Here is a 13,832-nt window from a genome sequence, read left to right as displayed (position 1 = left end):
TATGTTTACAGTATTTTCCAGAAGTCGTTACTCCAGGATGGTGTCCTGTACATACGTGTTATGATATTTACTGGGGTGATAAGATCAAATTCATACATAGATCACTTTCTGCTGATTAATACATAGATGATATATCTATAGTAGGCCTATATTTGACACAATAGGCCTAGGCAGATATAGATTTACTCACAGACGCAAGTGACGTCTTGCACCTTTCCTTTACTGACACTCTCTATTTTCTCTCCTCTCACTGCTGTCCACTTTGGTATCTCTTCTTTTTTGTACTGTATTGTGTCTCTCTTCTGTTTCTTTGTTTCAGACTCGCCCTCTTTTCGCTGTTTCAGTGTCTGTTTCAATGTTGCACACTGACCCTCCGCTTTTGCCGTTGGACTATTACGATCTTCTCTCTGTTAAAAATGGATAGTCTTCTCTCTCTCTTTCACTTTCTCTCTATACCTCCTAACAACAAATGGAGTGTCTCTCCTTTCTCCCCCAGGGGGCTTTACCTTCTCTGAGCTCATGCAGCGTGGAGTGCCTTTACACCTGATCGATAAGTACATGAGCGAGACCAAGGCCGTGGAGCAGCCAGAGAAGTAGTCGGACTGAGCAACCGCTGATACACCTAGGCTGCCCGGAACCTGTCGTCACACCACTAGTGATCTTCCTCTCACCAGCAGTCGAGGGAGGGGCTGGAGGGGGAGGGAGGGTTGTACTGGACTTTGGCATGCTGTGTGCGGGTATGGAGCTAGTTACCATAGAAGAAGCCAATTCATCACCAGCTTTGTGTCATCTCCTAGTATTCAAAAGGCTCTGTTTAAGCTCAGTTGCATGTTGGCAGTGTTTTGGCTGTAGCTTTTTATTTTAGATGAGTAGTGCGGGAATATATGGTAGGAGGAACTGTAATTTCCACCTATGTGGACATGTTTTGTCTCTGTTGGGATGGGAACTGTGTTTGGGGGAGGGGGCGAATGTTGAAATGTATAAACAATGTGGCTTGATGTCTGTAATGCAATGTCTTGTGATTAAAGATTTAACTTCAGAAGATACAAATATTAAAACATTTCTGATCAGGTGATTTGCAATGAGAATTTACAGTATTTCATCAGTCCCTTTAAAATGCTTCACATTAGGATTTTCTGATTTCATTTTCTGTTTTTGGAGTATGAAAAGTATAGTTGTCTGACTAATGTTGAGATTTGGGCTTTCAAACAGACCGTTATCCATATTTTTGTTTAAGCTTTACACTGCATGACACATTGTGCTTTCTGTGCTCATACTGTACTTCAGGCTTGAGTGTATTCTTAGCCGTCAGGCCATCTGCGCATGTTTTAATCTTCAATTTGTAATGTATGACTACTGGAATAAAATAAAAACATGTAACATATCATCCTTTATGTGTAATATATACTTTCAAAAAAAGGTTTATACAGTACATAATAGGAAAAAAAGACTTTAAGATGCTTAAAGAACACGCTGTATTCACTTCAGAGCGCACTCAGAAATTTTGCAACTACAGAATAAAATGTTACGTTCAAAGGAGCCATGAAGCTGTAGAAACCTGCTCCTAGCGGTCAATGGACTACATTTCATTTGAAATTCCCGGCCTCAATTCCCTTCCGGAGACTTGCTTCCTGCTGAAACGCAATTCTCAATCACAAACGGAAAAAATATCGACATTCGTGGTTCCGCTCTAGAAAAATGACTGTTCACACGTAACTGCCAAATGAACAAGTATTTTCTGGTTGGTCGCGAGAAGATATCAGTGCCTGAAACACACAAGCACGTCAAGAGTATCGCTGGGTGATAGGCTACTTTTCGTAGCGCCGAAGCTGAAAACAATGCCACATTTCTTGTGGCCGGAGCCGCTGTCAGCCGCACAACTCAAGCGGCTAGAGGAGCACAAATATAGCGCTTCGGGTCGATCCCTTTTCGAACCTCCTTGTCAGATATATTGGAATTGGCTGGTCCAACAAATTCCAACTTGGGTAGCGCCTAATACTCTGACTATAATTGGACTGGTAATAAATATAGTCACAACTGTAGTGTTGGTGTTTTACTGTCCAACGGCAACAGAGGAGGTAGGTGCTTTGCGACCTTGGGGTGGGTGGGAGAAACTTTCGAGTAGCCATGTAGCAACACCCCATGACAGCATTGTAACTCTCTGAGATAATGTGTAACATTGTTGCAACTCGAATACATTTACAGCGCTGTTGTTACTTTACAACCGATAACTTGTTCTCAACTGGCCTACCTGGTTAAATAAAGGTTAAAAAATTAAAACTGCTCAAAGCATCAGCATATTGGTTGGAAAATGTGCACAGTCCACTAATATTTTGTTCCTCGAAAGTTTGTCTAATAGCCTATTATTGTTGTCTTTGTCAAAGTTGCCACCATGTTTGTTCAGCCACTCAAATTAATAGTAATTTAAGGTAACTGGGAGTAAGTGTGGCTGAATGTTTATTCAAGGAAAGGTAAAGTTAATATTACTTTAGTTGTCGCAAGTTTGTTTGGATCATGTAAATTAAGCAAATACAGTTGAAGTCGGAAGTTTACATACACTTAGGTTGTAGTCATTAAAAGTCGTTTTTCAACCACTCCACAAATTTATTGTTAAACCAGCTATAGTTTTGGCCATTCGGTTAGGACATCTACTTTAATTTTTCCAACAATTGTTTACGGACAGATTATTTCACTTGTAATTAACTGTATCACAATTCCAGTGGGTCAGAAGTTTACATACACTAAGTTGACTGTGGCTTGGAAAATTCCAGAAAATTATGTCATGGCTTTAGAAGATTCTGATAGGCTAATTGACATCAGTTGAGTTAATTGGAGGTGTACCTGTGGATGTATTTCAAGGCCTACAGTCAAACTCATTTCCTCTTTGCTTGACTTCATGGGAAAATCAAAATGAATCAGCCAAGACCTCAGAATAAAAGGTAGACCACAAGTCTGGTTCATCCTTGGGAGCAATTTCGAAACGCCTGAAGGTAACCTGCAAACCTACAAACAATAGTATGCAAGTATAAACACCATGGGACCGCCCAGGAAGGAGGCGCGTTCTGTCTCCTTGAGATGAACGTACTTTGGTGCGAGAAGTGCAAATCTATCCCAGAACAACAGCTAAGGTTCTTGTGAAGATGCTGGAGGAAACCGGTACAAAAGTATCTACATCCACAGTAAAACGAGTCCTATACCAACATAACCTGAAAGGCCACTCAGCAAGGAAGAAGCCTCTGCTCCAAAACTGCCATTAAAAAAGCCAGACTACGGTTTGCAACTGCACATGGGGACAAAGATTGTACTTATTGGAGAAATTTAATCTGGTCTGATGAAACAAAAATATAACTTTGGCCATAATGACCATTGTTATGTTTGGAGGAAAAAGGGGGAGGCTTGCAAGCCGAAGAACACCATCCCAACCATGAAGCACGGGGGTGGCAGCATCATTTTGTGGGGGTGCTTTGCTGCAGGAGGGGCTGGTGCACTTCACAAAATAGGTGGCATCATGAGGAGGGTAAAATTGTGGATATATTGAAGCAACATCTCAAGACATCAGTCAGGAAGTTAAAGCTTGGTCGCAAATGGGTCTTCCAAATGGACAATGAGCACAAGCATACTTCCAAAGTTGTGGCAAAATGGCTTAAGGACAACAAAGTCAAGGTATTGGAGTGGCCAGCACAACACCCTGACCTCAATCCCATAGAACATTTGTGGGTAGAACTGAAAAGCGTGAGCGAGCAAGGAGACCTACAAACCTGACTCAGTTACACCAGCTCTGTCCGGAGGAATGGGCCAAAATTCACCCAACTTATTGTGGGAAGCTTGTGGAAGGCTACCTGAAACATTTGACCCAAGTAAAACAATGTAAAGGCAATGCTACCAAATACTAATTGAGTGTATGTAAATGTCTGACCCACTGAGAATGTGATGAAAAATAAAAGCTGAAATAAGTCACTCTCTACTATTATTCTGACATTTCACATTCTTAAAATAAAGTGGTGATCCTAACTGACCTAAGACGGGGCATTTTTACTAGGATTAAATGTCAGGAATTGTGAAAAACTGAGTTTACATTTATTTTGCTAAGGTGTCTGTAAACTTCAGACTTCAACTGTAGATAACAATAGGCATACAACTTCAACCATAGTCAGCAAATCATTAACAGGTGGAATACCTAGGTTTTAACCATGCCACGTGTTCATACATGTCATCCGCTTAGGTTGATTCCCTGAAGAGAGAGAGAAAGAGGGTGTGTGTGAACCTACCCCTTTTGGCTATTTGGCTTCTTGTCCTTCCTTTGTATAGTTTGCGTTCAGGCACGTGCCTGTCAGGTATTCAGAGATGTTACAATATGTTTATTGGTTCTACACCTTTGTCCACCCATCCCACAGTACAGATTGGAATCTCACCACTGACACAAAGTCCAGATTCCATCAAGCTCCAGGCAGGTTTGTGCAGCAGACAATTCAACAAGCGCATTTTATATGCAGCATAAGCTGTTGTGTCAATGCAGCCATGGACTCACATGTAACCTGTCGCCATCTGCAATCTGTATGTACAGTACAGCTTTGAATAACTAGATGAAAGGGCTGCCTGGCCTTGACATAAACTGCAGCATACACTACTGTCACTGACCAACTGAAAATATATCAAGGGTGACCCTGTACGCCTATACTCAATACAGAACTTGCCTGAGAGCCATGTGACTAAGATGAATGTATACAGAAAGGGCTTTTTAGGGCAGGGGTTACTGAAGAGCAGTTTGTTGTTGGTAGAGGAAGGGACTGGAAAACAGCAGGATATCTAGAAAGAGAAACACTACTGTCAAAATAGTTGTCGTGGACAAACCAATGGGACAAGCACACAGCTAGGCCAATACAGTAGTGTTGTGTTGAGTACACCCGTTGGGCAAGTACTGTGCAGACAGAACAGTTGTGCAGAGAGAAGAGTTAGGCCAGTACAGTACATTGCAACCGGTGGGCCTGGGCCCAACTACTGGAAAGCCATGCCCATCGACTCAGATTGGGGAACAAAAAAATGAAATAATTATGCCCTCTACATGTCAGTGTTCCAAACGGGACATTATTTGTCTTTTTACCTAAACATGCAAACACCATCAGATAGAATTCATAGCAAGCAGTGCACTGGAATGGCATTTAGATTAAGTGGAATGACATTCTCTCATGGGATGGGTGGTCAAAAATCACTAACTGAAAGCCACACCCCCAATAAGCCAGGAATATGACTGCATTAAGGCCTATGCCACTGTGCTTATGGCTATACAGTGCATTTAGAAAGTATTCAAACCCCTTGACTTTTCCACACTTTCTAAAATGTATTAACACTTCTTCTCATCAATCTACACACAAATGACAAAGCAAAAACAGATTTTTAGAAATGCTTGCACATTCCTATAAAAAATAAAAACATAAATTTTATTATTTACATAACTATTCAGACCCTTTGCTGTGAGACTCGAAATTGAGCTCCGGTGCATCCTGTTTCCATTGATCAGCCTTGAGATATTTCTTCAACTTGATTGGACTTGATTCTTCAACTTGATTGGACACCTGTGGTAAATTCAATTGATTGGACATGATTTGGAAAGCCGTGTCTATAAGTGCATGTCAGAGCAAAAACCAAGCCATGAGGTCGAAGGAATTGTCCGTAGAGCTCCGCGATAGGATTGTGTCTAGGCACAGATCTGGGGAAGGGTACCAAAACATTTGTAGCATTGAAGGTCCCCTAGAACACAGTGGCCTCCATCATTCTTAAATGGAAGAAGTTTGGAACCAACAAGACTCTTCCTAGAGCTCCAGAGTTCCTCCGTGGAGTTGGGAGAACCTTCCAGAAGGACAACCATCTCTGCAGCACTCCACCAATCAGGCTTTTATGGTAGAGTGGCCAGACGGAAGCTGTGGGGATTCATTTTTTTTAGCGGCAGGGACTGGAAGACTGGTCAGGATCGAGGCAAAGATGAGCGGAGCAAAGTACAGAGAAATCCTTTATGAAAACCTGCTCCAGAGCGCTCCGGACCGGATCGTTGTCCTGTTGGAAGGTTCACAACGACCCTAAGCACACAGCCAAGACAACGCAGGAGTGGCTTTGGGACAAGTCTCAATGTCCTTGAGTGGCCCAGCCAGAACCCGAACTTTACCCGATCTAACATCTCTGGAGACACCGGAAAATAGCTGTGCAGCAACGCTCCCCATTCAACCTGAGAGCTTGAGAGGATCTTCAGAGAAGAATGGGAGAAACTCCCCAAATACACCATGCCACTGCCACCTTTATTTGTTCATTTAGCAAACAACACCGCTCATAGTCCAGTGCCTTTTATCACAGTCAACACACCTAGATTTTATCTTTTAATTAACTTAACAAATACTACATTCTTCAAAACAGCACATTTTCCTCTGCCCCATGGAAAAATGTGTAGAATTGCAGGAAATGTGCTTTAAAACAGCAGTTTTCTCTTTGCCCCATGGTAACATTTTGTAGAATTTCAGAAAGTTAACTTTATTTTGATTTATTTAGGAAAACGTCTGTCTTTATTTATAGAAGAACAATTGTCCCACCCAAATGTCTTGGGGCTCACCCACCAACAAATTTCTGGACTACTCGTACATTGTTGTATGGAGAGATGATAAACACTGATTGTTGGCTCACCCCTAATGTCCAGATAGCTGGTAATACTTCAAGTCCCAGTGTTAGGAACTTACCCAGTCAGGTCATCTACTTTCCTTTACCATACCTTCACTTTTTTTTTCTTACACACTCACGTGTGTGTGTGTGTGTGTGTGTGTGTGTGGTGGGGGTTGGGAGGGTCATTCAAATTAATGTCAATTAAATATTTCTTTATTGCATTATCAGGGAAGATGTGTGCAAAGAGAGCATCGCTGTCTTGAAAGAGTACAACTTGTCCTGATACTTCCAGGCGAAGCATGCAGAGAAATATAGGAATGTCTTCTGAGCAGAGGGCAAGTGCATTGAAACAGTTGCTTTCTCTTTTCACAAAACTGCATTCAGCAAACGACGGAATTGAGAGCTAGCTACTGTCCCACAAAATTGCTAAACATAGCAAGCCATTCGATGAGGGCAAATTTATTGAAGAATGTTAATTGACTCTGCAGCAATACTTTGCCCCGACAAGAAAGATCTGTTTTGAAAATGTTTCCCTGTCAAGACGAACAGTGACACAGCTAGGGTTGCACATTTTGGGGAATATTCAGAGATGGAAACCTTCTGTGGGAATATATGGGGATTTAATATTAATACCATTTTAAATATAGCTGTTTTTTTGCATTGGATATATTGACCATATCATATGGAGACAGAAACATAAACCTTGTACCTTATCATAAGTAGACTGCAGTAGAATGCAGACTGTGATATGTGATATGGCCATTTCTTGGAGAGACTCCTTCCCCTCCAGGAGACTGTCAAAAATGATGACAACATCACCCCAAAGGGTGTTGCTGGGCAGCTCTCATTCTTCTCACTTTGCTAGGTGAAGTAGATTGCTGCTATAACTTGATGACCTTTCACATACCTAACCATTTCTTTGGCTCTCTTGTAGAGTGTATCCATTGTTCTCAGTGCCATGGTGTCCTTGAGGAGCAGATTCAATGCATGAGCAGCACAGCCAATGGGTGTGATGTAAGGGTAGGACTCCTCCACTTTAGACCAAGTAGCCTTCATGTTCACAGTATTGTCTGTCACCAGTGCAAATACCTTCTGCGGTCCAAGGTCATTGATGACTGTCTACAGCTCCTCTGCAAGGTGGAGATCGGTGTCTGTTGTCCCTTGTGTCTGTGCACTTGTAGAATACTGGTTGAGGGGTGGAGATTATGCAGTTAATTATTCCTTGTCCACAAACATTTAACCACTGATTGCAATAGTCTGCTTTCTCTGATTTGCTTGAACTCTGCATCCAGCAAATTAATAGATAAAGCATGTCTGGTTGGGGGGGGTGTATACTGGGTGAAGAACATTCAGAAATCTCTTCCAATACACATTGCCTGTGAGCATCAGAGGTGAACCAGTTGCATACACAGCTCGGGTAAGACATTCATCAGCATTTCTCTGACTACGTTCCTCCATTGAGTCATAATGGACCTCCCGGTCGCGGCCAGCTGCGACAGAGCCTGGGCTCGAACCCAGAGTCCCTGGTGGCACTGCGATGCAGTGCCTTAGACCACCTCACCACCCGGGAGGCTGTGAACAGACATTTTCAGTGATGAAATATAACAAGTCAGCTCTTACTGACTCTTAGCAATCCTGCGCATAGCATCAAACTATAGCTGACATCACTGCTCTAGTCAATGCCCATCAGAGACTTCACTCCTCACACTGAATATTTTAAATGTAATTTTGAGCTCTCTGGTGTTTTTCGTGCATACCCGTTAACAAGAGTTCTGTCCGTGGTGCTGAATGCACAGTGCTTTTCCCTCCGTGTAGTTCATTGCATGTTTAATAATGAAAATATCTACCAAAAGGAGAACATGGATGTGGTTTATTTCTGTGCATGTTAAAAAAGTAAAATAAGTAGCATATCTGGACATGATTTACAGTAGATACATCTACTGTCAACATAGTCATTCCCATGATGTACATCCTGTAATATGCCTCTGGCCGGCAATGGCAAAAATATATTCTAATGTGGCCCTCTGTGGAAAATAATTGCCCAGGCCTGCATTACACTGTTTTGCCTTTCAAATCATTTTCTACAAAACAGCTGTAGTAAGCATACATTTTAGACAGCGTATTATAAGATGTCTGTTAGAGAACAAACCCGTGTTGAGGTAAATAGTCTAACGTCTCAACTTGTCAAACAAAAGCAACTCTGTTTTGCAAGAAGTGACTCAATATAAGATAAACAACCTTCCCCAATGTGTGTCGTGGCTTTCTTCAATCTTCACTGATTTGGTAATACACCCTGCATCTCATGTAAACAAGTCTGTTTGTTTACACAGAAGACAAAGACCGAGACCATTCCCTTCAACGGGGGATGGTGGAGGAAAAGTTTGTCCTAGTTGAAATAGAAACCAGGACATTCCATCCCCTTGTTTTAATCAAATTTCTCTCCCTCCTTTCTCCTCCCCCCCCCCTCCCTTCCTCTTTCCAGGCTCCAGCATGGGCCTTCATCCTGAGTGCGTTGGGCCTGTTCATCTATCAGTCGCTGGATGCCATCGATGGGAAGCAGGCCCGGAGGACAAACAGCAGCTCTGCGCTGGGGGAGCTCTTTGACCACGGCTGTGATGCTGTCTCCACAGGTGCGGTCCCCCCCCCCAAAAAATGTGCCTGTTAATTTGTGGTGCTTTACAGTACCTGACCAAGTGTGTATTTCAAGCAGTGGGGCTTCCCTGTACTTTTGTCTAGAGTCTGGACTAGACTGCATTTAATGTTTAGAGTCATAGCAACCAGTGTGTCATATTGATTGACAACATACATTGTACTATGCCTCAGAAATATGACACATTGTTACTCATTAGTTCTCATCTCGTCTCTCTCTCTCTCTCTCTCTGTTTGTCTCTCTGTCTGCAGTGTTTGTTTCTGTGGGAACATGTATATCCTGTGGGGTAGGAAGCTACCCTGATTGGATGTTCTTCTGTGGCTTTGTGGGGATGTTCATGTTCTTCTGTGCACACTGGCAAACCTATGTTTCTGGAACGCTGCGCTTTGGCCTGTAAGTAGGAATGATGCCCAATTATATTATTTGGTTACCTGTTGCTGTGCAGATAACAACTGTTTGTTTTTGACGTAGTACTTAAGTCTAGTCCATCATGCTTCATAAAATATACAGTCTGGTTCTGACCTATGAGTTCTATAAATTCTATCCACCCAGGGTTGATGTGACAGAGGTCCAGATTGCCATCGTTGTCATGTATGTGATGTCAGCTTTTGGTGGAGTGGCCCTTTGGGACTACAGGGTATGGCTTCAATACATTTATCCATCCATGCACACAAACCTAACACACACCCATACCCACTCATACACTCTCTCTCTTTCCTTTTCTGTCAACTAAGCTATAGGATTTGGAGACTTGGACGTTTTACACCAACATTTGCCACTATGTGACGACACACATTTTACACCAACACTTGACACCATAAGACAACACAACCAATCCTTAACATGTACTGTATAACCACTCAACCAACCAACCCCACAACAACAATCTACTAGTAATTAAATAGTCCTTTTGTTTCACTTTCACTCTGTGCAGCCTGTGGAGGCTTAACGACTAAACGCCACAATCAGAAGTGAGAAGAAGGTAATTATGGGTAGCTAATCCACCGCGGCAGAGACATGATCACATGATCAGGCTAGAAAAAAAGCTGATGTCACCACGCAATATTATTGGCTTCTCCTCCCATCATGGCCTCAGCAGCATGCCCCGCCCACCCACAGCTTATTGGTGTAAACAACGCTAGCTGTTGTGACAGAAGTTGATTAGTTCTGTTAACTGAAACTCTTGGTCGTTTTACCCTTTTGTAGTTACCTGTCCTTGGGGTGAAGCTGTATGCCTTCCCCATCTTGGGCATCATAGGGGGAGCCGTGTACTCCTGCTATAACTACTTCCACGTCATCCTCAACGGGGGCGTCGGGAAGAACGGCTCCACTGTGGCTGTAAGTATTATTATGTAATTACATTTTTGGGTTGATTAGTGTTTTTTTTATTACACTTAATCCTAAACAGCTGGTGTGGTAGTAAGATGTTGCATATACAGTGTCTTCAGAAAGTATTCATACTCCTTGACTTATTCCACATTTTCTGTTACAATTAATTCAAAAAACGTTTTCACATTTTTGCTAATGTGTTGAAAATGAAATGCAGAAATATCTCATTTACATAAGTATTCGCGCCCCTGAGTCATTACTTTGTCAACATTTGCCCATTTTATGATTTTTTAAATTCTCCCAGCTCTACCAAATTGGTTGTTTATCATTGCTAGACAACCATTTTCAGGGCTTGCTATAGATATAAGTCAAAACTGTAACTCGGCCACTCGGGAACATTCACGGTCTTCTCGGTAAGCACCTCCAGTGTAGAGGTCGACTGATTATGATTTTTCCACGCCGATACCGATTATTGGAGGACCAGAAAAAGCCGATACCGGTTATTGGAGGACCCAAAAAAGCCGATGCTGATTATTGGAGGACCAAAAAAAAGCCGATACCAATTATTGGAGTATCAAAAAAAAAGCCAATACCGATTAATCTGCTAAAGTTCCTGCTCAGAACATATGAAAGTTGGAGGTTCAATATTCCCAGTTAAGAAGTTTTAGGTTGTAGTTATTATAGGAATTATGACTCGTCGACTATTTCTCTCTATACCAATTGTATTTCATATAACTTTGACTATTGGATGTTCTAATAGGAACTTTTTAGTATTGCCAGCCTAATCTCAGGAGTTGATAGGCTTGAAGTCATAAACAGCGCTGTGAATCAAGCATTGCTAAGAGCTGCCGGCAAACGCAGTAAAGCTTGAATGAATGCTTATGAGCCTGCTGCTGCCTACCACCGCTCAGTCAGACTGCTCTATCAAATCATAGATTTAATTATAATATAATAAACACAGAAAAACGAGCCTTAGGTCATTAATATGGTCAAATCCGGAAACTATCATTTTGAAAACAAAACGTTTATTCTTTCAGTGAAATAAGGAACCGTTCCGTATTTTATCAAACGGCTGGCAACCCTAAGTCTAAATATTGTTGTTACGTTGCACAACCTTCAATGTTATGTCATCATTATGTAAACTTCTGGCAAATTAGTTCTCAACTAGCCAGGCGCCCCAAACTGTTGCATATACCCTAAATCTGCGTGCAATGAACGCAAGAGAAGTGACACAATTTCACCTGGTTAATATTGCCTGCTAACGTGAATTTATTTGACCTAAATATGCAGGTTTAAAATATATATACTTCTGTGTATTGATTTTAAGAAAGGCATTGATGTTTATGGTTGGGTACATTCGTGCAACGATTGTGCTTTTGTTAAATCATCACCCGTTTGGCTGTGATTCGATGATAAACTAACAGGCACCGCATTGATTATATGCAATGCATGACAAGCTATTTAACCTAGTAATATCATCAACCATGTGTAGTTAACTAGCGATTATGTGAAGATTGATTGATTTGTTTTTTATCAGATAAGTTTAATGCTAGCTTTCAACTTACCTTGGTTCCTTGCTGCACTCGCGTAACAGGTGGTCAGCCTGCCACACAGTTTCCTCTTGGAATGCTATGTAATCGGCGTCCAAAAATGACCAATTGTTATGAAAACTTGAAATTGACCATGATTAATCGGTCGACCTCTACTCCAGTTTATTATGTTATTCTGAAATGGACTCCATATCATGTTTCTTTAGACATGTCCAAAATAAATAATGGAATTATTGTGAAGGTGTAGGCTATATTACATGGATTTATTAGACTATTTAAAATGTAGATGTTCCAAAGGTGGCTTATGTGGAAGCCAGGAGATACTTGTGTGGAAGCCAGGAGATACTAAATGTGTTTGTTAATTAACAGTCAACTGCAGGTCTCACAGGAATTATTTGCTTGACAATCACCGGCTGACGAAATTTCGTAGTGACTAAATGTGGAAAAACTCAATGGGTGTCAATGTTTTCTGAGTGCTTTCAAGTTATGTACCCAGTAGGTCCCTCGGGTCCTCTGGCACTTGGCTTTGAACTATCCCAAAGCCTAGGATCAAGAGGCATGGAGAGGCAGCCTTTAGTTATATGCCCCCAGCCTCTGGAATAAACTGTCTGAGGGGGGCTGAAACTGTGGACATATTTAAGAGGTCTGAAACCATATTTTTAGCTTTGCTTTTTCTCAGGGTGATTTTTAGTTGTTCAGTTTGTTTGTTGTGTAGTAAATATTTCAGCTTTTATTTTCATTGTTTGTTTATTCGTTGTTGTTTTTTTACTGTAATTTACATTACGTTGCATTCCTTGTCTGAAATGTGCTGTATAAATAGTTTGATTTCATTTGAAGGCACTGTACATTTTAGGACAATAGGACAAACAATTTTTTTTGGCTTCTATTCTAGGTTAACAATTATTATTTTGCTGTGTGTCCCTTAGGACACCAGTGTGCTGGCACCAGGTATGCACATCGGCCTCATCCTCACACTGGCCTTCATCATCTTCAAGAAGTCATCCAACAAGCTTTTTGAACTGCACCCGTGTCTCTACATCCTAACTTTCGGCATGGTCGTCGCCAAGATCGCCAACAAGCTAGTTGTGAGAGCTCCATTTAATATAATAGTCTTCACTTTCTTACTTTGCTGTCATCTCTCAATCTATTAATATCTCTAGTCTACTGACTCTACTGCCTGAAGGGAAATGCATTAAAAAATATATATTTGTCTGGAGTGTCTTATCAAGCAAGCAATGAATACTTTTCCCCTCTCATAAATGGGACCTCCATATGTAACAGCGAAAGCCTTACCAGTGTTTACCTTAGCTCATTCATTAGCTTTGCTCCTCCTCCAATATCTGTATGTTCCTTGTGTGTTCCTCTGTCCTTGTGTCAGGTGGCCCACATGACCAAGAGTGAGCTTTATCTCCCAGACACGGCTTTCATCGGGCCTGGCCTCCTTTTCCTCAACCAGTACTTCAACAGCTTCATCGACGAGCACATAGTCCTCTGGATCGCAATGGTGAGTTCTCACCCCAGATTTGTCTTTACGATTCTGTAGTTCTGTCATCAAAACAATGTTTTAGTTCAGGTCTGGTGTCATTTTCAACCCATTTCAGTTGTCTTCCATATAGATAGGACCAGGAGTTTCCCCTAACCACAAACTGACGGGGAAC

General features: G+C 41.6%; 2 protein-coding genes across 24 annotated transcripts in view; both read left to right on the top strand.

Moving 5' to 3' along the window:
• Window positions 1-1,387, top strand: part of LOC110500059 (myosin binding protein C1) — a 37,276-nt gene extending 35,889 nt beyond the window's left edge. For all 23 annotated transcript variants that reach the window (XM_036957348.1, XM_021577191.2, XM_021577190.2 and 20 more), the window contains one exon: window positions 497-1,387. In XM_036957348.1, coding sequence (XP_036813243.1) covers window positions 497-597 — 101 coding nt within the window. In that variant the 3' untranslated portion in view covers window positions 598-1,387. The remainder of the gene's footprint in view (window positions 1-496) is intronic.
• A 223-nt stretch (window positions 1,388-1,610) lies between these two features.
• Window positions 1,611-13,832, top strand: part of LOC110500057 (cholinephosphotransferase 1) — a 14,057-nt gene continuing 1,835 nt past the window's right edge. Inside the window, exons 1-7 of the mRNA XM_021577181.2 lie at window positions 1,611-2,078; window positions 9,128-9,275; window positions 9,547-9,688; window positions 9,848-9,932; window positions 10,502-10,633; window positions 13,101-13,259; window positions 13,553-13,678. Of these exons, the coding sequence (XP_021432856.1) occupies window positions 1,839-2,078; window positions 9,128-9,275; window positions 9,547-9,688; window positions 9,848-9,932; window positions 10,502-10,633; window positions 13,101-13,259; window positions 13,553-13,678 (1,032 nt within the window). The 5' untranslated portion in view covers window positions 1,611-1,838. The remainder of the gene's footprint in view (window positions 2,079-9,127; window positions 9,276-9,546; window positions 9,689-9,847; window positions 9,933-10,501; window positions 10,634-13,100; window positions 13,260-13,552; window positions 13,679-13,832) is intronic.

This window comes from Oncorhynchus mykiss, chromosome 21 (genome assembly GCF_013265735.2).
Source record: "Oncorhynchus mykiss isolate Arlee chromosome 21, USDA_OmykA_1.1, whole genome shotgun sequence".
Classification (NCBI taxonomy): Eukaryota; Metazoa; Chordata; class Actinopteri; order Salmoniformes; family Salmonidae; genus Oncorhynchus; species Oncorhynchus mykiss.
The sequence above is the reverse complement of the archived record's forward strand: the minus strand, read 5'-3'. Positions and strand labels throughout refer to the sequence as shown.